This window comes from Stylophora pistillata, chromosome 13 (genome assembly GCF_964205215.1).
Source record: "Stylophora pistillata chromosome 13, jaStyPist1.2, whole genome shotgun sequence".
Classification (NCBI taxonomy): Eukaryota; Metazoa; Cnidaria; class Anthozoa; order Scleractinia; family Pocilloporidae; genus Stylophora; species Stylophora pistillata.
The window spans coordinates 3,882,501-3,904,795 of NC_142531.1; the positions used below are offsets into that span (position 1 = coordinate 3,882,501).

Here is a 22,295-nt window from a genome sequence, read left to right on the forward strand (position 1 = left end):
CAAGATCTGGAGAGCAATAGAAAAAATAAACAAATATCCCATTTTTATAAATGTTAGCATTAGTAAATAAATTGTAATCAATAGTGTACTGGATTCCAGATGCAAGGCTCTAGTTTCAGGCTCTGGCTATAAGAAGGACATTTCACTCTCACAGTGCAGGGTTGTAGCCAGGATTTTTCAGAGGGGGGGGAGTAACACTGTGTCAAACAAAGGGTACTCACCAGTGTTCACCACCTGAATATTGGGGGTTGTTTGCACAGAAAATAGCTTATAAAGGGAGGGGTCACAGGCACCCCAGGATCCTCCCTTCCCAGCCATACCCTTGCACTGCCTCACTCTACCCAGAGCTACAAACAGGTACCAGCAAACTGCCACAGAAAGCTGACAAAATGCTGGATGCAAGCAGTAATTGATTAGCATCTCATACAAAGGAGGAAGGGGAGGGAGGGAGGGAAAGGAGCAATATTCATCCTGAGGACACTGGTATAGGTTCCAGCCACAAGGGTCAATTGCAAGACAATTTTACAACCCTGTGTGGCAGAGTCCCAGGCTTTCATGCTACTTAAACTGGTTCTGCATGCATGAAATCTCATCGAGCTTTGCCAGACTGGTTTGATTAAGGAACTCCCTCAAAGATTTTAGTTTTAAACCATGAGAAATTTTCTTTTTATTCAACTTTTCAATGAAAAGATGTTAAGGTAAGTCCCTTGGGTGGCGTTGAAAAAGGCGACTTATAGGGTCAGAACCCAAACCACTACCAACCACCACGTCGATTGTTTTGAGCCAATATAGCTAACACCCATTGTAAAATTCGATGGGTTTCACTTTTCAATTGTTCTCTGTTCCCGCAACTGATATAACCAGTAGTTATATTACCAAAATATTCTAGTGACCCCATAAATTACGAGAAACTACCTCGAGAATCCTGTCTTTTTTTCTGTCGTGGTCATGATCATCCACGTGCAAGATTATATTTTCAAACAGGCAAACTTTACTCAAATCGCCCTCAGGTTAGAACAATACACACAGCAAATAGAATACAGAACTACAACTACTATCTTCCGAGGTAAGAACGTATTAGATTTCCATGTCTGTCTGCTCTATCAGACGCTTACCAATCTTTTCAAAACCGATGCCAAGCGGGAACAGTCTTCCCCAACTTGACACCTTTAGTTCTTCTTCATCTGACATTCCATCAACAACATCCTGGGTTGGAAGTGTAGCAGCTGTTCCTGCCGAGTCCATACTCGCCGATGAATGAACACTCTGGCTCTGTGAGCTTGAAGAAGTCCCTGTGCTGCTGGAAGTATCCGGTGTTTGTTGATCGGCCATGTTGGTCAGGAACCCAGCTGGACTGCTGGGGACTGGGGACCGGCTCTTGTTTCGCGCCAAATCTACTTATTAACAGGGTCCCAGGGAGGGAGGGGGTGGGGGTGAGAGGGAGGCCTTCCGAGAAGACTCTTTAAGCGTCCAGTCGACTTGTACTCGTTTGGAAGATGGGCATTCTCGTTACTAGACTAAGTTGTTTGCCCCTTTTATCGTAGAAATAATGCAAATACTTCTTGCGTTCAGCTAGTTTTTCAATTTGTCAATATCAGTTGGATGTGATTGGCATAAAAGAGGTCTCAATGGGGTGCTGGCTTTTACGGTTATCGGCTAAAATTGTGGCTCTTTTACGGCTATCGGTTAATTTTTTACAGTTATGGTTAACAAAAAAGTTAAAAATTAATTTCTTTGGTTCCAAAAGGTTAAATATTAATAAACCTGTGTTTTTTTAATCTTTAAAGCAAGATAAAGGTGTTATGGTCAGCTCAGGCTTAAATGAGTTATTCTTTTGAAAAAATTTAATATCTGATAAATCATACCACTTCTAATATTATTTTACGCATAGAATTGTGAACTACGAAAAAGGATTCAATACAAGGCCATACACAACTTAACTTACGTCACGCATTCTTACATTTACTTGTAGGAGTGGTGACCTGTTTGTCCTTATATGGTGTTATATGCCTGTAAAATTGTCTCAAAATATAGCCATGCTTGACGCCTCAAAATCCTTCAATGTGCAGTATAGCTTGTCTCGGGTACCTTTTTTTGCCCAGACATCAAACCGTGTCCACACCTTGACTTGCCTTCCGGACCTTGTTACTACTGGCTTACTGATGCTAAGATCCTCTGAGTCACTATCCGTATCAACATCGCTAATTCCAGAATCGCTTTCGTACTCCTCCACCTGGTTGAAATCAGCAACAGACGCGAGCTTCACTTGCGGAATGTTGGAATCGCTTATGAAACTTAATGACAGATCGGAGACTAGAGGGTTGACCTCAGAGGAGGCAGGGAGGGTTCTGTCGTCTTGGTCATCGGGAAATCGTACCTTTGGAGTAACATCCGGCTTTGGCTTGGCGTACGCTGCCGGGTGCAAGGCTCCTGCCTTGTCTTTCGTCGTTTCACTCGTCACAGTTCTTTGCCTCACTGGACGGTAATTCTCCAACCATTCCTTCATTAATTCTTCATCCTTTTTCGATAGCCCCACAGAAAGAAGTGGAGTCATAAACTGCACGTCCTTGAATAACATTCCCGTTTGGGGCACTGTGTAGTAGGAAGATGGATGAGTATAGTATTTAGCCCCCCATTTAGTTATTCGCTTTAAAGAGTCCTTCCATATCGTACCAAAGTCTATCGCATATTGAAGGGTGCTAAATGTCTCATGTTTAAAATGCGATACCGCATGTAGGTTCTCTACTTGAGTTGTTAGTAAAGTTTGCCAGTCAATGCTATCTTTGTACTCTGGGCTGACATTTGTGATATTTCTTATGAGGTTGTTTACACCATTCAACAAGAGCTCGACAGAATCTTGCGTCTTTTTAGACACAGTTCCCTGAGGACCATTCGTTGGTGAACCTTCTTTGAGGAGATTTGTTTCTTTTACATTTCTTACCGTAGATTTGATGAAGTCGTTTACCTTCTCAACATTCTTACTTACCTCCTCTGGCGTAATTGTCTGAGAAGTACTACCTTTACAACCTATGCCAAGCTGTCATATAAAATGCCCAGTTGACTTAAAAAGTTCGTTGTCCCCGACAAACCAGTAATCAGCTTGATTTTCCCTGCTGCCGCATCCGTTATGAAAAGCCTATCTGCAACACTACATATTCCATGCACTTGGACAAAGCTGCAACTTTTCTCAGTTCCCTCCTGTTCTCCTTCACGTCCATCTCCGGCAAGAGTATCAACTTTTTTGGTCAACGGATTGTAACGCTTGACTTGACGAGCCTCAATGTCTGTGAAGGCTAGTGTGTCATTAAATTTTGCTACTTTCTTGATCTTCTTGCAACTGTTTGTCATGTTCTCAAGAATAGTCATGACCTCGCCGGTTTCCTTGCTAAAACAATAAAGGCCACCGTTACATTGGCCACTTTTTGCCGCTGTGAAGTAAACATGTGGAGCCTTAGAGACTGTCATGGATTTCAGGCGATAAGCACCCTCTGGATATCTTACGAGTTTCCTCGATTTGCCTTTTATGGTGACTCCATCTCTTTCTAGCTGAATCTGATAGATAGCTCAGAGACCATCATCAGCGCACAATAGTATGTCATCACTAACCATACATGAAGCTGCAGGCGTTGAAAGCAGCACATTAGTTTGCAAAACAAATTTCGTCACCTTGGCTTCTAGCTGGTCTAAGTGCTGAGAAAGGCGCTTGCATAAGGTTGGAACGGTTCCATCCAGGGAGAGGTTGTAGTTTCCCAGTATTCTCTCCAGATCAGCAAGTGAACGTAGAGAGTTGGGGTCTAGTCTAACGTTCCCTTCAATGTCTTTAAATCTTACGCACGCGTTACCACGCTCTGCCATAAAGGCTACACCTCTACTGAAGCATAGATCTCTCGCATCTCTCAGCCCATTTTGAAGCTCTGTTACATCGGCTGGTTGGTGAAGTCTTATCTTGAGTAATCGAGAGCAACAGGAAACAAAATCGTCATCAAGTGCCAAAACACTACCAAGAGGTCCAGGATAGATAGCAACAGGATGACAACAAAGACCTTGTTGATTTGAGGTCCAAAATCTATACTTCTCCGGAACAAGTTTGTGTACCACAAATGCCACCTTTCTTAATACTTTTACCACCTCAGGTCTGGTTAGTCGTACTATTGGCTCGACTGCCATCCTATCTTTATTTCTGAAGCATTCTGAGGTCAGCAATTTTCTCAAAGGTTTGCGGACATCACAATCTGTTGAGTCTCTCAACGTGCGGATTAATACGAGATTAGACATTTGAAAAAAATGTCAGTGATGACACTTTGATAAACCAGACACACGTTTATCGACGTGCTATGGGGAGAGAGCAGTGAGCTGAAAAAGGAAAACAAACGTTGAAAAAATGCGTCCCGTTGAAGCATTGTTAATAACGATCACGATGATGCTTATTCTTCTTATTCAGTTAAATCACGAGCACTTTTTTGTCTTTCGTATGATCTATGAAAGATGGGTTAACGCCTGTTTAACTGTTTTGACTGCCGCTATGATGAGAGCGAGAAATCGATGTTAGCGAAGATTACTTCGAGCGCCATATGCCTGGTCAGTTTCGCGACCAGTCGAGTCGTTTGCTGTTTACTGACAAGCGATGTTAGTTACGGCTGTGATAGCTATTGTTTAGCCCGAGTTTTCCGAAATCTACCTACCCCACCCAAGCATTACGGCGTCTTTGATGTTTTGGCCGGTTTTCAAAGTTTTTGCGAACTGGAAAAGTTAGGGTCACATTAGGCAATGTGCCCCGATGACAGATTTTTACACCAAAGTGACCGCATTCACACCAAACTTTGCCAAGTGCGACCCATGCCTTAGTGATCAACATTAAGCGTTTTGCAAACAGTGACATCTCTGCTAGTTGCTTTACTCAGGTATTTCAAGCTCGTGATCTCCTGAAAATAACAAATATTAATCCTCAGTAAGAAAACCAGTCTTTCGCTATCGAAACAATTAGCTCCCCAAACATGTGGGGAGCTAATTTAGTTTCTGTAATCCGCAAGATAAAAGATCCGCAAAAATTTCTTGCCACGCGGCATCCTAGTAGTCACGTACAAAATTTATAACTTTAAGAGTACTTACTGTTCAGCTCGCTTTCACTATCTGAGTCAAGAAACAGGGGTAGTTCCAGATCTAGCTGCTGCTGGGTCGATAAAGAATAATTTTCTATCTTGCCGCTGATTTTGGCGAGGCGGTAAAGTTTAAGGTCAAATTGCCTGAGACCGAACTTCCTGGCTTGCTCGTTAAGACCAAGAAAGTCAATAACGTTTTTCTTGAACGCTGAAAGTGTCCGATGCTCTTCTTGGACTTTGAGTCTTGCCTTGTATCTTTCGCTTGGCCTTTCCTCACCCGTTCGATAAAAACTAACAACAGCTTTCAATACCGACATCGTTCAACTCACATGCACACTGGGTGAAGAAATTGGAGATCTTAACAAAAAGCTGTCAACTTGTCCTACAAAACGAAGGCCAAGTGAGGTCAAGGGAGACTACCGGGGGTCCTTGAAACGAGCTTGGCCTATAAACGTATGAATCACATATACGACATGTGCATGTACGGAGTCAAAGTCAGCAAAATAAGAAATGAAACAGGTCATAAGTAAGTTTAGCATCTTTCTTAAAATTAAGAAATTTAGGGAACAATTTTTTTTTACGGTTACCTCTTTTGACCCCATTTACGGCTAACGGTTAAAATTTTTTAATTTTTACGGCTATCGACTAAATTTTTGGCCATTTTACGCCTATCGGTTAATCCCATTAAGACCCTCATAAAAGTGCCGAAACCTTCCAAATTTTTTAGTGTCCTTCATAAATGTTTTGCTTAACACTTAACACCCTAGCGCGCATATCCTCTTTTCTCGTCTTTATACATTTCCTACCGTAATGATAAGGGGAATTCGTTTACCAATCAAAGCTTTTCAGGTTGGTGATCATTTCCTTTTATTCTCATGATCTCAGTGAATGATTCAGTTGTATTGCTGTAAGGAGAAATTAGTTGTCGATCACTTTGAGGGTTTAAAAGGTTACTTCATCCTACTGCGTTCCCATTTGGTGCTTAAACGAGCTGTGTCATGTTAAAATCTGTCGTCGCTGACTTTCTTTACAAGCACCAGACAAGAACAAAGAAGGAAGCGTGGTATTCTCAACTATTGTTAATTACTTTCGAGTTTCAACACACTTCCTGTTATCGGAGAGATTCAGAGGATGTCATGAACTTGGCTTCCCACAAGGAATAACACAACAATTAGATCACCTACGCCCCTCAGATTTTTTATCTCGTAGATTTTTTATTTTTCATATTTTGTTATTTCCATCGTTGTCACTATCAGTATGATTTGTACTAAGGAGGTAAATTTTGTAGAGGGTATATCTTGCAGGATATTTCTATCCGCAGAAACTTGTCTTTGAGTATCCGGAAAAATCGGCAAAATCAGCAACAATTCAAACCAAGAAAATTTCCCGCTATTTAACAATTCGTTCATGCTTTAGCGTGCACTATCGAGTTATGGAGCGCGTGGGAAGTTTGGAGAGCACGAAAGAAGCGTAAGAGTTGCCCGAGGCAATAGCCGATGGCAACTCTAGCCTCTTGGGTGCTCTCTAAACTTCCCACGTGCTCCACAACTCGATGATAGTGCACAGCTAAAAGCATGAACCAATTGTTTTATAACATAGCCGGTGGAATTGTGTATCATATCCGACGCGAAAAACGGACAACAATATCAGAAGTGATTGTTCGCGATAGGCGAAATATTTGTTTTTGTCCAGTTGTCCTAACGTCATGTTTTCCATCGGAGTTTGTATTTGTTTCTCGTTACACCAAGCTAAAATAAAAACAAGTTTTCTTTGAGTTTAAAAAGAAACCATTTAAAAGTTATTTTCGTGAAGGAAAACCAGACAGAAAGACTGTTATCGCTACATCTGTAATTTGATGTATATATGTAATTAAATGTGTTAATAATTTTGCAGACAATTTTTCCGTCAGTTTTACTATTTCCGAGAGCAAACGTAAAGATATATTTAACAATTTTAAAGCGGAAAAATTTAAGCTTATCTTTGAAGGTTGAAACAGACCAGTTTGTTATTTGTTTGGTTTTACCAGAGTGTCTTTCTGTCAAAATTTGTTGCATTTCACCCTCTGACAAGTGAAGCGACGGCACTGATGCAGTCTCCTTTTCCGTTGTTTTTCTCGTTTTCTGCCTCATTTAAGAACTCTAGCCCAATGGAAAAGGTCGGAAAATTGTCTTCGTTTTGGGACTGGTGGGCCGAGTCTCTGTTTGCATCCAGTATTGCCGCGAAATATATTATGCAAATCGCTTCTGGCGAAGCGATTTGCTCACGCTATCAGCGTGCACTATCGGGATTTTGAGCACGCTTACGTAGTTGAATTTGATTGCGCGGCTCTGCTAGCTATGTTATAAAACTGAATGTCACCGTGACATTCAATTACAGCAGGAAATTTTCAGTGTGTCACTGACTGTGTGTACATTATTCTTGAAAACTTTAAATTGCTTCAAAACGATCCAGAGACTGGCACTATCTTTTCGCAACCCCCACTTATTTTATTCAAACGTGACAAAAACGTTGGCAGCTTTTTGGTCAGAAGTTAATTTAAAACGAATGACCAACCCGAAACTTTTAAATGCACTCGCGCGCGATGCAAGACTTGCCCAATAGCGTAGCTCCACTTTCTGCATATAAACACACACACACAACCCACAATTTCCCCATTCGCTCTGACGAAGGGCTAACGCTCGATACTTCAGCTATTTAGCTCTTTACGGTGGCCAATTTACAATTTCAAGTTAGTTGATAAAACCAAATTTCCTTGTTACCCCCGCCGAATCAGCATCACGGTTTCTTTAGAAACTTACGTCCGGCTGAAACGCCCGGTGAATCTAAAATTTTACAAAAACGAGACACAGCACAAAGGTAGAGTGGGGGAGGGGGAGGGAGGGAGGGAGGGTCGTCCTATTACGTCAATACCGAAATCATGGACTGGATCTGGAATAATTTATATGTCACGTTGAAATCGAAAGATGTAGGAGCTGTGAGTCTGCTGTGGCATTACCCTGTTTGCTAACACTGTTTGAGCGGAAGTAAAGAACAACTTGAAAAGCGCTAAAACAGGATGCTATCTCTGAGTTGAGACGGACACCTTTACGTGATCACGAGAGCGGTAAACAGAGTTGTAACTAAATTCCTCTTTGAGTGAAAAGTTCAAAGGTAACCTTGTATTTGGTATCGGTGATCTATTGTTATTGGCGATAGACGCGAAGAGAATAACTGACAGAATATCTATCTATCGTGACAGGAAGTTCATTGACACACCCTGTGAGCCATGTCAATCAACATACGTAAGTAAGCAGCTATTTCCTTATAAAAGATTCCCTCTCAAGCGTGACACCACATATAGTTCTGCGCTGTTCAGTGAAGAAAGGACTGCAAAATGAATTCTCTAAATGTAACCCTCGCCAATGAAGACAACTCAACGACAGTTGAAGAAATCGAAAAGATGTCCCCTTTAATGATGAACATATTTTACTGCCTGTACGCAACAATCTTTACGCTGGCGTTTGTAGGAAACATATTTGCGCTCATAACATGCTACAAGACTTACAAAGTCACGACCTCTGTGTTATTTTGCTTCATCGCAAGTTTAGCTGGGGCCGACTTAATGTTTACGTTGTTATCCATTTTTGACTTGATCGCTTTCATTGGTCAGGGTGACTGGTTTGGTGGAGATCCCGTGTGCAAGATTCAGAGTTTCCTCATCGAGTCCTGTTACACAGTGTCTATTTTGACCTTAGTAGCAATCAGTTACGAGCGTCTGAAAGCTGTTTCTTCCCCCGTTCTGGCGCGTGCGCAGCCGACTGATAACCGTTCAATAATCCTCAAGATTATTTGGGTGGTTGGAATTGCATCCTGTACCCCTTTGCTGTACGCTTACTACGTGAAAAGAGACGAAAACAGTGACCTGTCATTATGCCTCAATGAAAACATGGGGGATGATGGAAGACAAATTTACTACGCGATCCAAGCTGTGCTGCTCTTTCTGTTGCCTCTGGGGACTATGATCTGGGCGCATGTCAAGATTTTTCTGCATCTCTCGAACCACGCGAGGACAAGAATCAGTCTTAGAGCGAAATCCGGAGATGGACTTCAACAGAAGAAAGTCACTAAAATGCTGGCCATAGTAACCCTTGTCTTTTTCATTTGCTATGGGCCATTTATGGTCATACGCACTCTAAGGTACTTTTATGTGTATAACGGTGATGCCGTGTGGCGGTTGAGTCAAATGATGATTTTTGGACAGGCTGCCGTCAATCCTATCGTTTACTGCTTTTGCAGCAAGCAGTTTCGTTTCTCCTACAAAGACTTGATTCGCTGCCGCGGCTTCCGGAAAACTGATACGAGAAAACTAAGGTCAGCCTCAACGAAATCAAGCTCAAGCGTTCGGTCACAGAACACTTGTGGAATGAACGAATTTAGTACAGGGCAGGTTAATCATATTTAGTTATAATGCCAAAAACACCGATTGAAAATTAGAAATGAAATTGTATGAATTGCTTCGAACCTCCTTCGAAAAATAACTTCACTTAAGTTAGAGAGACGGGAAAAGAAATCCTACACGAAAGTTCCGCTTCTTAAGTAATTTCAAGAGAATTACTCAGCTAATTTTGAGAACTTTAGAACTCGCGATAAACTACTGCTTTATCACTGGTAAGTTTTACTGTTACACGTAATGAAAATTATATATCATAATTTCTTCCGTAATGTCACGTACAAGTAGGTCTATAAATGTAATATCCTGTCTTCTTTGACCTTCTCTGACAGACCATGAAAGACTGCAAGACAACGTGCACGTACTTGTTAAGAATTGTTCTAACATTCATGATATTGATTGAGGTCTGTTAAGTGTTTAATCTCTTTAATTTTAATTTTCTTGAGAGCGAGCTTTTGACATATTTTGATTTCTTAAGACTTCAGCAGGAGTCCGATCAACCATATTACTTATTCAGTATTCACCAATGAATCAGTAATTTCTGTGGGGATCAAAAGAGAGGGTTACTATACAAATTGAATGCACGGAGTAAACGAGGAATTAAAACTTAGGAAAATAAATAAAGTTGCAAAGGAGACTTATTGTTTTAGCTTATAAAAGTTGTTTTTTCATTAATATCCACTTCAAAAGCATACATCGGAGAATCATCAATAATTGATATTAAAAGCGTTTTTGTCAACAAGAATGACAGATATGTTGCGACTTCCTTGAAAGCTTAGGTTGACTTCATCTATTGTTCCTGATAAAACGAACTGTTCACGGAATTTAGTGACTTAGCATTTCGGGTAAAAAGCCAATGCTATCAGGTTTTATTTACAATCGATGACGGCGTGTAATAGACACTATTACACCAATTACGACAGAAGCGTTGAACTTATCTTATTTTTCTAACATCAAGTCTGTTATTACGGTCCGAATCTGGCTTTCGAGAAAACTGAGTGAAAAGGAACATTTAAAAAACCCGATAAGGCGATATTTGCTTCGAAACTACGTTGCGGCGCCTCGCTTCAGAGAATCTCAGTTACAATGACAATTGGACCAGTTCCAAAGCAATAGAGAAATAGATAAAAAGATGGATAAGTAAGCGATAACAAAAAGAAAGAATTACTAATAACTAATAACAAGCAAGATGTTATCAATTGGAATGAAATACTGCTTTAATTGACGATGCAAGGGATCGAATTTGGTGAGGGATCAATGTTAAGTTTCTTTGGTTGATAACAGAGTAACAAAAAGTTACGTAACTCCTAACTAAGGGTACGCATCGTTTGAAATCATCCTGGAAGATGATTAAATTTTGTACCAAAGAAAAAGCTGACATACCAAAACACAATGTTTACACAGCCCCTATGGTGACACGAGCTTCCTGTTTTAGAACTGTTTAATCAGAGATAGACAGAAAAAGGATTTAGTTTTGCTTGTAAGACGGAAACTGAGATGTTAGCTTTGATCTGTTGCTATTCTTGGCAAGTCAGCCCTAAAATCATTAGCACAGATCGTTGTTGCAATCACGTGTAATATCCCTTGTAATATCACGTGCAAAATCACGCGTAATCAAGTTGTGTCAAATGGTCTGGATAGCAGAAGACACGTTCTGAAAACGAAAAATGATACGAACTAATCAAGTTTCTATTGTTACAGTGTAAATGTATCTTGCTGAATCGAGAGAAATGAATATTGAAATGATTTTGTGACGAGTCAAATAAATGATCTTTACCATCAATGATCTAAAAAGGGCTTCAGCGCAATATTTTCACCTTTTCCTTTGACATCCAAAGAAATGCTAAAAATAACATTCTATTTACGGTCGTTCTGTTCAGAGAGAAAAAAAAACCTATCTCATCTGTGATTCAAATTGCTTTGAAAACGAAAAAGAATTAAGATTGCGTAACTAACTCGTGTTTCATTTATTTCAAAACGTGGCTTTATCATGGCCAAACTTTCTCTAGCATGCTGGAGCGGAAGCACTGTATTGTTTTTTCTTCCTCCAATACTCTCAGCTGGCTATCGAGACAAACTCGACAAGTGAACCAAATTTACAAACTTTATCAAATTTTGACTCTATGAAAACGCTCGAAAGTTTTGTAAATCGTTTAAGAATTTCCCAACTGAAGAAACGGAGAGCACGTTTCAGTACCGGATATTTTCTCGCTACATGAGTACTTCTTCCGGAATCACTTCCATCGTTCTCTCAGCCACGCATAACCTTCCTCTATTTCTCACATTGGTGAATGCAGTGACATGGCTGAAAAAAGCCCGACCAGTTCTCCTATTATGATAGCGAAAGTGCAGCGAAACAGACCTCACGTTGGTGGAAAATGACACGCGTACGTACAGTCTGAAGTCTCTATAGACCAGATTCACAACTGCTGCGAAGTAACATTTTCTTGGGACACTCTGCAGTTTACCTGTTTCCCTAATAAGAAAAGTAATGAAGAATCTGTTAATAAAAAAAATACTGTTATAACTGTTTATTCTGAATGAACTTGACTTGAAGTACCTTTTTACTGACTAGGATAAAACAAGTTACAATTTATAACAACTTTTACGTTTCTACTTCTTTTGTGGAGACAGCCATGAGATCGTTTTAGAATGCGTACACTTCACTTTTTCGTTTTGTCTAAGTTTTTAAGCGAACATTTATCTGAATTAAGATGGAGAATTCTCACAACACATTTGCTACTCGCAAGAATTTAAAGGAGTGTTTTCTTTTCCATCTTCAGTTCTCAACTTACCTCAAGCTCCACGCCTGCGTTGAAATCGATTATGGATTCAGAGGATGACTCCAGGCTGGTCCAGTCTCTCTCATAAATATCACAAGGTTTGAAAGATTCGTCCGTCTTTCCCAGATAAGTTACTTGCTCAGAGGTCTCTTGATGATGATGAAAAAGAAAAAAACTAAACAAATGACAGAAAATCTTAGGATGATAAAAGGAGTCTAATTTCCACGCACTGGAAAGTTTTGCATCACTAGTTTCGCATCACAAGTTTTGCATCACAAGTCTTCCTGTCCATTCTCGTGATTGGTCTACAAAACTTAGTTGCCCAGGGCATTTTTAACCGAAAACTTGCTTGCATTCTGAATAATGCTCACCCACAAAAGAATAGGTGCGAGCTCGTTCCTGTCACGTGTATGGATCATCTCTCACCCAGTCGCGATTCGCGTATTAAAAGAGTAAAAGAAGACTGGAATCGATCGCATCAAGGAGAGCAAGAACCAAAGGAAGGGTGCCCTTCCCATAATACCTAGTGAGCCTCAATTTCATTTCGAGTCATTGAGACTGTTGAAAAGACTTTGATTACAAACGCTGTGCGGAAGGTGTTAAAGAACTTGTGTAACAAAGACAGTTGCGTAATAAGTTTCGTTGTTGTCGCATAACGTATGCAGCCTGGCGACACTTTTTGTCGAATATTCTCGTCCGCAATTAGTAGTCATTGCACAGTTATAAGCTCAGTTGTGGAGTGTTTCAGAGAACGTTCCGAAGGATCTAGAGATTAGTTTACGTTTAGAGCCGTTCCGAAGAATCTCGATATTAGTTTAGTATATTTTTTAATGTTTCATCCAACCAGAGACTGCATCTAGTACGAGTTTGTCCCTTGATGGCAAACTCAGTTTTTACTTCCTAAACTAAACTTCGATGCTGCAAAAGTCGCATAATTTTACCTTCTAATAACAATTTTTTTCATGAACTATTACCTTGACTGTTCGTGTTTTTTTCTTCTTTTCCTTTGCCGGTCTGTAGCAAGTTGTTTTGATCCACTCGAGTTGCATCAAGGCTTGTTGACACCAGGGACGTTTTCCCAAAGGCACGCGCGGCACACGAGGGCGGAGAGGGCTGGCGCGAAAGTGAGATTTCTGGGCTATACTGATGAAGATTTAGAAGTCTGAGAGGAGTGGCTGAACCGAGTTGACTGTTGGGGGCTAAACGTGCAAAGAAGAAAAACATGTATCCCTAATCCTTCCAACAAGTAAATGAACTTCATACTTCAAGGTCTCGTGTTGCGGTCCTCATGCGAAAGAGAATTTATTTCGGTCAAAGCAGACGAGCAGATCGTCTTCCTATCAAGTCACGTTTCGATAAGACCACCAGCTTTCTCAGAATCCTCGTATCGAATAACAAGAGTTCGCAAAGGGAAATACCATTTTTAGAGAGGTCAGGAGGCAAGTTATGATAACACCAGACAACAGGTTTGATAATTTATCATTTTTAAAAATATTTTACGAGAACCCTGCAGTCAATTTTCCCGTTTCAATATACCTCGACTGAAAAGTTTTCCGTTCCATTTAATAGCGAAGGGGGAGGGGGTCGTCCGAGCTCTTATGATGGTTCCTGAGGGGTGCCACGCACAAAAGAGATGCCATCTTAAAGTAAAAGGTCTATGGGTACCATTTCGGCTAAAATTTGCAAATAAAAGAGTAAAGGTTTGTGACTCGAGGCAGAGCATACTTGCACAACATTTTGTTGAGAATCCCTCTACTCTCAGATGTTTACCTCCTGTTGTTGTGCTGAGTTTTCTGTTCGACTGTGCTGTCATGGCGTCTGTCACTCGACCTGCTCGTTTCCTCCTTCTCTCCGTCAACACTTCTCTAAGCTAAATTGAGATTTTAAATCAGTAGTTATAACTATTTGGGATAATCAATTCACAGAGTTTTTCCCCCTTTTTGTGAACGCACTAAAGCATAATCGTTGGTGATTGCAGTTTTTTTTGGCCCGCACATTTAAAGTCAGACATTCTAGGGCCACTTTTCCCCGCCACACAGTCACTCAGTCAGACCAGTCTGAGTCAATCTGAATCTCAGACCACAGAGCTTTTTTGATTGGTAGAAGCCTCAGCTGTCAATTACTGGTTCGTAACATCTTAAGTTAAATCAATTCAATTTTTGGATAATTCATAGGAACTTGCCATTTAATAGAACTGCTCGGCAAGACATTTCCTAGATTACATTCACTATTCAGAAGGAATTATTAAAAAAAAAAACCAGTGTGGCCGTGGCAGTCTGAATATTGGTGAGTCATAGTGCACGAGGTAACGTCACCCAAAACGTACCTGCTTGTTTAAAACACAGTGGAAAATAAAAATAAGAAATCCTTGTAGCGAGTTTAAGACAGCGAAGATGTAACTGAATACAATTTCATTGGTGGCCATGGTTAAAACGCCAAAAGACCACGACAGTCCAAGAACAGGGAGAAGGACAAATGAGGCCTTGAGCCCACGTTGGAATCTTCTTGTCAGCGGTTCTTTTCTGAGCCGATGGCTTGAAAGCATGCTACAGATAACTAAAGTGAAGACCACAATATTCACCTGAGGGAAAAAAAAAATGACATTTTGTAATCGGCTTAATGGAATGAAATGATGAAGGTTGTCAACGTTCTAGAACAGGGGGTCTCTCCAACTTCCGGTTGCCTAATTCGTGGACACCTTGTTTCTTACTTAATTTTTAATTTGCCGGTTTGATTCACAGAGTTTCCCACAAGTTTCTTGTCATTATTAACCCTTTGAACTCTAGAAGTGGCCAGCATCCAAATTCTCCTTACAATATCACCCCTGAATCACACATTAAGGTCACGAGAATAGAGGAAATGATCACAAACTCAAGAGGCTATTGATTGTTAGACAAATTCTCCTTGTCATAACCTTAGAAAATGTATCGAGAATAGTATGGAGAATATGTATATTTATGCTAGAGTGTAGAGGGTTAAGTTAACTCCCGATGCAATAGGTTACTACAGGCATACTACAAACTCTTAGAAACGCATTTAAGTAAAGGCAACATTGTCGCTATGATAGTAAACTACCTAGGGAAAAACTTGGTGAGAAATATTTGCAAATTTGTTCGATACCATTTTCTAGGAAAGAAAGAAAAACGTGTAGAGGTACTAATCCATATGAATAGTTCTCGTTAAACTATCGATTCCGTTGTGAGTTTCTTTAACACAAGACATAATCGAAACTTACGCTGACAATAAGAAGCCCAGGGGTTACAAAAGCCCATATCACGTGATTTCGCGTGGACAACCAACAGGACTGCATATCAGCATAACCTTGACCTTGAGTAACAATCAAGGAAAGTGATACAACGAGAGAAGGAAGACCTGGAACAAATCACACTGATTAGTTTAACTTTCTCAAATTATAAAATTTCAATTTGTTACGTTGTAAATTCGTACTAGTGACATTTTGAACAACTTTATGGCTATTGCCTTCTTTGGCGGCGAAGCCATAATGTTGAGTGAGCGTAACAATAGAATACGAACGACCTCTTAGCCCACGACGAAGTCTGCCAGGTTTTACCCGATATTCCTCGCTCTTAGTTTTCGTTTTTTTCAGAACACCTTCGGTCGTTCAACGCTTGGTGACGATTTCTTCGAATCGCTTCCAGTGTTACTCGGAATTAGCTCGTGATCACACTGTTTCCCGATGCTAGCTGTTGTTTGTTTCGGAGTACTACAGAAGACGATAAACATCTCATAATAATTTCAGGATTGTGCGTGAAAAAAACCAAAGCTTTATCGTTCAGAAATGTCTTGAAAAAGTGTCATCGCCCGATCATGAAAACTTACAGGAAAAACGTTTTCTTTTAAGAAAGAGAACTTTGACATTTGAATCAGCAAATTATTCCCAGTGGATCCAAAGATGTAATTTTTTCAGTTCTTGTTGTGACATTACATTAGATAATAATCATTTCAAAATAATTTCACACTGGCGTCTCTGGCACGTAATTAAAAAGGAAACTTTTCCGTGAAGAAATACTATAACTAGTCTTGATTTGCACATCGTGAAAACTTTCGAAAAAAGTTTTAGTCATTAGAAGAGGAAGCATTTTACTATTTCGATCAGCGCCGGACTAAAATTGCAAAACAAGCAAGGTCCTAAATACCTTTTAAACAGTAGCTGATTTGCGATTTTGGCCACAAGTGGCGGATTGGCCATTTTGGCCACTAGTGGCAGATTTCAAATTTTGGCCACTAGTGGCCGATTTGCGATTTTGGCCAATAGTGGCCGATTTGCTATTTTGACCACTAGCGGCAGATTTGCCATTTTGGCCACTATTGGCAGATTTGCCATTTTGGCCATTAGTGGCCTATTTGCCATTTTGTCCACTAGTGGCCGATTTGCCATTTTGGACCCTAGTGGCAGATTTGCGATTTTGGCCACTAGCGGACGATTAGCGATTTTTGCCAATAGTGGCCGATTTGTTATTTTGGCCACTAGTGGCAGATTTGCCGTTTTTGCCACTAGTGGCATATTTGCCATTTTGGCCACTAGTGGCCGATTTGCTATTTTGGCCACTAGTGGCAGATTTGCCATTTTGGCCACGAGTGGCCGATTTCCTATTTTGGCCACTAGTGGTCGATTTGCCATTTTGGCCACGAGTGGCCGATTTGCCATTTTGGCCACGAGTGGCCGATTTTCTATTTTGGTTACTAGTGGTCGATTTACCATTTTGGCCACGAGTAGTCGATTTGCCATTTTGGCCACGAGTGGCCGATTTGCTATTTTGGTTACTAGTGGTCGATTTGCCATTTTGGCCACGAGTAGTCGATTTGCCATTTTGGCCACGAGTGGCCGATTTGCTATTTTGTCCACTATTGGCCGACTTGCCATTTTGGCCACTGGTGGCCAATTTGCCATTTTGGCCAGTAGTGACCGATTTGCCATTTTGGCTACTAGTGGGAGATTTGCCATTTCGACCCCTAGTGGTAGATTTGCCATTTTGGCGACTAGTGGCAGATTTGCCATTTTGGCCACTAGTGGCAGATTTGCCATTTGGGCCACTAGTGGCTGATTTGCCATTTTGGTCACTGATGGCAGATTTGCCATTTTGGCCACTAGTGGCGGATTTCAAATTTTTGTCCACTAGAGTCTGACTTGCGATTTTGGCCACTAGTGGCTGATTTGCTATTTTGGTCATTAGTGGCCGATTTGCAATATTCGCTACAATTGGCAGATTCTCAGTTCGGGCCACTAGTGGCTGATTTGCCAATTTGGCCGCTAATGACAGATTTTCCACTTTGGCCTCTTGTGGCCCGGTTGCCATTTTGGCCACTAGTGGCCGACTTGCCGTTGTGGCCACTAGAGGACGATTAGCAATTTTGGCTACGAGTGGAGGATTAGCGATTTTGGCTACTTGTGGCCGACTGATGATTTTGGCCACTAGTGGCCCATTCATGATTTTGGCCTCTAGTTGCCTATTAGCGATTTTCGCCACTAATGGACGATTAGCAATTTTGGCCACTAGTGGCCGATTTGCGATTTTTTTTTGGCCACTAGTGGCTGACTTACCGTTGTGGCCACAAGAAGACGATTAGCGATTTTGGCCATGGGTGGAGGATTAGCGATTTTGGCTACCTGTGGCCGACTGGCGATTTTGGCCTCTAGTGGCCGATTTACGATTTTGGCCACTAGTTGCCAATTAGCGATTTTGGCCACTAGTGGACGAGTAGCAATTTTGGTCACCAGTGGCCGATCTACGAGTTTGGCCACTTGTTGCTGATTTGCTATTTTGTCCACTAGTGGCGGATTTGCGATTGTGAGTACTAGTGGCCCATGTGCGCGCAATTTTGCATGGCCACTAGCGGCGGATTTGCCCTTTTGGCAACTAGTGCGGATTTGCGATTTTGGCCACTAGTGGCGAACTCGCGATTTTGGCCACTAGTGGCCGATTTGCGATTTTGGCCACTAGTTTCGGATTTACGATTTTGGCCACTAGTTTCGGATTTGCGATTTTGGCCAGTTGTGGTCTATTCGCGATTTTTGCCACTAGTGACCGATTTGCGATTGTGGTCACTTGTGGCGAATTTGCGTTTTTGGTCACTAGTGGAGGATTTGCGACCTCGGCCACTCGTAGTCGATTTGCGATTTTAGCCACTAATGGTGGATTTGTGATTTTGGCGACTAATGGACGATTAGCGATTTTGGCCATAAGAGTGCATGGAACTATTCCAGACAATTTAGTAAACGAACGTCCTAAGTTTAACTCTTTAACCCCTAAGGATGACTAACATCTAATTTCTCCTTGCAATATCACCCTTGAATCATACGGTAAAGTCAAGAAAATATAGGAAATGATCACCAACTGAAGAAGTTGCTAATTGTTATTATAAATACATTCTCCATGAGAATATGCACTGCTAATGTCAGGGTGTAAAGGGTTAAAAAGATCTCCACACCTTGTATGAATCACCTATTTGGGGCTAATGCAGGTAAGTGTTGTTTGCTGTATGTTCTCAGTTGGCTTCCAGGAATTTACAGAAGTCTCTTACAATAGTTACATCTTAACTACAACACACAGTACCAATAGGACTGTAAACTCCTTACCCCACCCGAGAGCGTAAAACACTTTAACATTGGCGTAAACAGTTGTTCCAATAATCTTAACAAGGGAAAAATAAAGCTGGACCCCCTCTGACAGCATCCAACAGAATATGGAGAGAACAGAGAAGTGGAGGAGGGCAGCGAGGACTTTGCATCCGGTCTAGAGAATAAGAAAGGAAAAAATCAGTTTTTGATAAAGGAGAAATGCTACAAATCAAAACTAAAATTTTTTTCAAGTTTTATTTTCACTACTGCTTCAGTAGTGTTCATTACTACGAAGATCAGCCTTATCCTCAAGTATTGATGGTGTTAGTTAGGATCTGGTATTGTTTTCATGTACTTTCCTTTTTTTTGTTAAGCTTCAATACTTTCTGGGTAAAACTTTGTACTAGAAGGATTTCTTAGTTAAAATTTGTTGAAAGAGTAAACTCACCCATAAAAATTGCCCATCCTGCCTTTCAAACTCCTTAATCCTCATTAACTTAACCTTAAAGGACTCCTAGAAAGTATCACTGATTTGTATCTTATGAAGAATACTTACCTTGCTTTGCAAATCAATAATTTCCATGGTAACCACTAATACGTCTGTCATTGCTATGGCAACACAGAGATTTATAAGAACTATGGTCCTCGGGGAGCGCATGTTCTTCCAGAAGAAAGCCAAAACCAACAATGTGACAAGGATACCAGCGAGAGACATCAAGCATCCCACAATGGATATCCATGAGAGGGTGGCGCGGTGCCTGACATCTTCTTTCTGCAACGACGATAATTTATGTGCGTTACAACCCAAACCTGGGGTTTAGAGGGCTAAATATTTTCTTTGTTATTTTTTTGCATTATTATGAACCAAGACGGCTAATATTCGGCCTACTTAACTGAGCAAGCTTGGTTAATAGAGGATTTGTTTCATGAAAAGAATATTGCTCTAAGGAATTATTAATTAATAAATTCACGAAAAAAGTTGTTGGGTTTTCTTTGTTTGATGACGAGTTTGCCACCCTTTTGAGGCAAACTTCCGGTAAACATTTTACATATAGCAATCTTATTTTCCCAGATGTTAGGATGGATGTAAGCCGGCTGCAGAATGAAAGTGGCTACTAAGCACACCTGTGGATCCAAATATACGATTGTTCTCGCTCCACCTCTAGCAGTTCCAAAACGGGCTAGACAAGTACTACAATAGAAAATTTGCCTCGTAGGTGAAATGCAGTTTTGCGCAGTATGATTCAAGTTCTGACGCCACTCAGAGAACTTTTTCTATAGGAAGGAGACGCTGGAAACCACACTTTTAAATCATAAGAATGGTTGAAGGAGTTCAAATCAACCTTGCTCGTTTCTAATGCGATGCAATAACATCGAAAGCCTGGTTACTTTAACCTTTACGCAAGTCAGATACGGCTTCGCGGTGGGGTACTCTAACAACTGAGCGGCAGACTAGAACACGTTGGCGATTTGAGTCATACATGCGATGCAATAACATCGAAAGCCTGGTTACTTTAACCTTTACGCAAGTCAGATACGACTTCGCGGTGGGGTACTCTAACAACTGAGCGGCAGACTAGAACACGTTGGCGATTTGGGTCATACATGAGGATTAGATGTTACCTTGTCACCATTCATCGCCATCAGTATTCCAAAGACGGTCATGTGATCACACGCACAGCTTGTAGTTGTTCTGTTGGTGCGCGAGGAGACAACATTGCATCCATCTGTTGACCAAGCTGTGTTATTTTTTATTTTTAAGTTCAGAAATACACAGGCTCTCTTAGGTCCAGCAAATGCCACCTACATAAGTAGAGAAATGGATGATTTCTGAACACGACTCGGTAGAAACTGGCCTATAGAGTAACATTGGAAACGTTGACTGAAATTAACGGGTTACCTTGTTCGTCTCAAGTGCCAATTTAAAGGGTGGTTGAATGACGTTAGGTGGGCGTGGCCTGACTGTGATTGACGCCAACCGTGAGTTGAGGAGATAATCAGATCCACTGAGGTAGGAAGTATCAAGAGCCTTGGTACGAGTGAGAATTTGACCCAGAGTAGAGAAAAACACGCTCACCACAGTCACTGAGGTGTTGTTTCGGCTGAAAAGCAGCGATGGAAGCTCAAGTGAGCTTTGACGGTGAGTTATTCGAATACCACTCGTGGAAGTCTGTAGGCGATAAAGTAAAGGTTAGTGTAGATTGAGGGTAAAGGTAAATTTATAGTGAATTCTTTCAATCAAACTAAATTATTGCCTCCTGCCAACTTTACTTACAGAACTGTTGACCGAAACTTTGACTGCAATCAAAACAACGTTGTTAGCATCTACGTGAATGTCACTTGTCTTGTTGGTAGAATGATGGCCGTACTCATCAATTGCTGAGATCATTTGGTAGGCTAAGTCATTGGTTCTCTGGGGAAAAAAAAGATGAAGGAATGATTGATCATTCATAACCACTTTCGTGGTCGCGCCATCCACCAAGTGAGCTTCTGAGAACTCGTTAGGCTTCAAATTAGTTTAACATGTTGCAGGCATCCTGCATTAGCGACAGGATCAGCAAGTTTGTAGGAAAGCATCTTTTTAAAAAGGGAATCGTGGTAGTGGAAGATTTGATCATGGGGCTTGTCGCAATAGCCTCGAGATTAATACACGCTTTCTCAATACCTTGAGTGCATTTTTCCATGCTGGTAAATTGGAAAGTTTCAGTAAGTTGCTAGAAGTCTTCACTAAATTGTTGATGTCGCGGTTATTGCTCAGAGGCTTCTCTCTTTGTCCAGCATTGTACCTTATCAGTCTTCTCAGTGCATCAACAGAAGTTGTCAGATCTTTCACATACATTGAGGGCGATTTCTCCCCCAAACTTGGAGCGGCGTGGGGTGCACTGGCGTTTTGAAGATCCTCGAGTATGTTGCTTAAAGTTCTGCTCACCGTGTAACCCTCTGTCACTGCTATTACCTACAGGATTATGGGAAAAAAAAAAGAAAAAAAAACAGTTTTTGGGTGGAGTAATGAGTCACTGTCTTTTAAGCGAACCTTTCACGAACGAAAAATACCATGGGAAAATATCATGGGAAGGAAGGTGTTCACGGAGATACAAGGCATAGATAAACTAAAAACGGACTCAGAAATATTTTGAAAAAGAGCGCAAAAAATAGGTTCAGTTCTGAAAAGGATATTTTTCAAAACCTCATGGGTAAGACACGTCCTAAAATTATCTTACATTTGGTTTTGGCGCTCGGGCCTCCTCACCTCATCGTGTATTTCCCTTATTTGAAGCGAAATGCAGTCTGAGAAGTCGACTTCTCCCCACTCTACGGATTTTGGGCCGGTTTTAATGCATCTTCTCCTTGCCTGTCCTAGGTGACAACAAAGTAATCATTAGACTCTTACACCACTCAGAAAA

The 22,295-nt window shown here is 41.0% G+C and overlaps 3 protein-coding genes and 1 pseudogene across 6 annotated transcripts in view; 1 reads left to right on the top strand and 3 right to left on the bottom strand.

Annotated features, from left to right (window-relative positions):
* LOC111336580 (serine/threonine-protein kinase Chk2) overlaps positions 1-1,365 on the bottom strand; it is a 15,217-nt gene extending 13,852 nt beyond the window's left edge. Inside the window, exons 1-2 of the mRNA XM_022942704.2 lie at positions 1,116-1,365; positions 1-6 (exon numbers count right to left, since the gene is read on the bottom strand). The exon at positions 1-6 is cut by the window's left edge and continues 119 nt beyond it. Of these exons, the coding sequence (XP_022798439.2) occupies positions 1-6; positions 1,116-1,332 (223 nt within the window). The 5' untranslated portion in view covers positions 1,333-1,365. The remainder of the gene's footprint in view (positions 7-1,115) is intronic.
* A 50-nt stretch (positions 1,366-1,415) lies between these two features.
* On the bottom strand, positions 1,416-5,453 carry LOC148717316 (uncharacterized; annotated as a pseudogene).
* Positions 5,454-8,403: 2,950 nt separating this feature from the next.
* Positions 8,404-10,165, top strand: LOC111336574 (QRFP-like peptide receptor). Its single transcript, XM_022942696.2, has one exon. The coding sequence runs from the start codon at positions 8,473-8,475 to the stop codon at positions 9,538-9,540; it is 1,068 nt and encodes a 355-aa protein (XP_022798431.2). The 5' UTR covers positions 8,404-8,472; the 3' UTR covers positions 9,541-10,165.
* Positions 10,166-11,475: 1,310 nt separating this feature from the next.
* The window catches only part of LOC111336573 (uncharacterized), a 30,260-nt gene continuing 19,440 nt past the window's right edge, over positions 11,476-22,295 (bottom strand). For 2 of the 4 annotated variants that reach the window (XM_022942692.2, XM_022942691.2), the window contains 13 exons: positions 22,142-22,248; positions 21,557-21,847; positions 21,167-21,304; positions 20,792-21,061; positions 20,515-20,694; positions 19,448-19,663; positions 18,910-19,066; positions 15,547-15,683; positions 14,638-14,892; positions 14,082-14,181; positions 13,286-13,510; positions 12,324-12,460; positions 11,476-12,004 (listed from right to left, as the gene is read on the bottom strand). In XM_022942692.2, the coding sequence (XP_022798427.2) occupies positions 11,993-12,004; positions 12,324-12,460; positions 13,286-13,510; positions 14,082-14,181; positions 14,638-14,892; positions 15,547-15,683; positions 18,910-19,066; positions 19,448-19,663; positions 20,515-20,694; positions 20,792-21,061; positions 21,167-21,304; positions 21,557-21,847; positions 22,142-22,248 (2,225 nt within the window). In that variant the 3' untranslated portion in view covers positions 11,476-11,992. Of the gene's footprint in view, positions 12,005-12,323; positions 12,461-13,285; positions 13,511-14,081; positions 14,182-14,637; positions 14,893-15,546; positions 15,684-18,909; positions 19,067-19,447; positions 19,664-20,514; positions 20,695-20,791; positions 21,062-21,166; positions 21,305-21,556; positions 21,848-22,141; positions 22,249-22,295 lie in introns of those variants that run through there. The other 2 variants (XM_022942693.2, XM_022942694.2) reach the window with 2 other exon arrangements.

Excerpts from the sequence above, each read along its gene's own strand:
- LOC111336574 (XM_022942696.2), top strand. The coding sequence starts at position 8,473 with ATGAATTCTCTAAATGTAACCCTCGCCAATGAAGACAACTCAACGACA.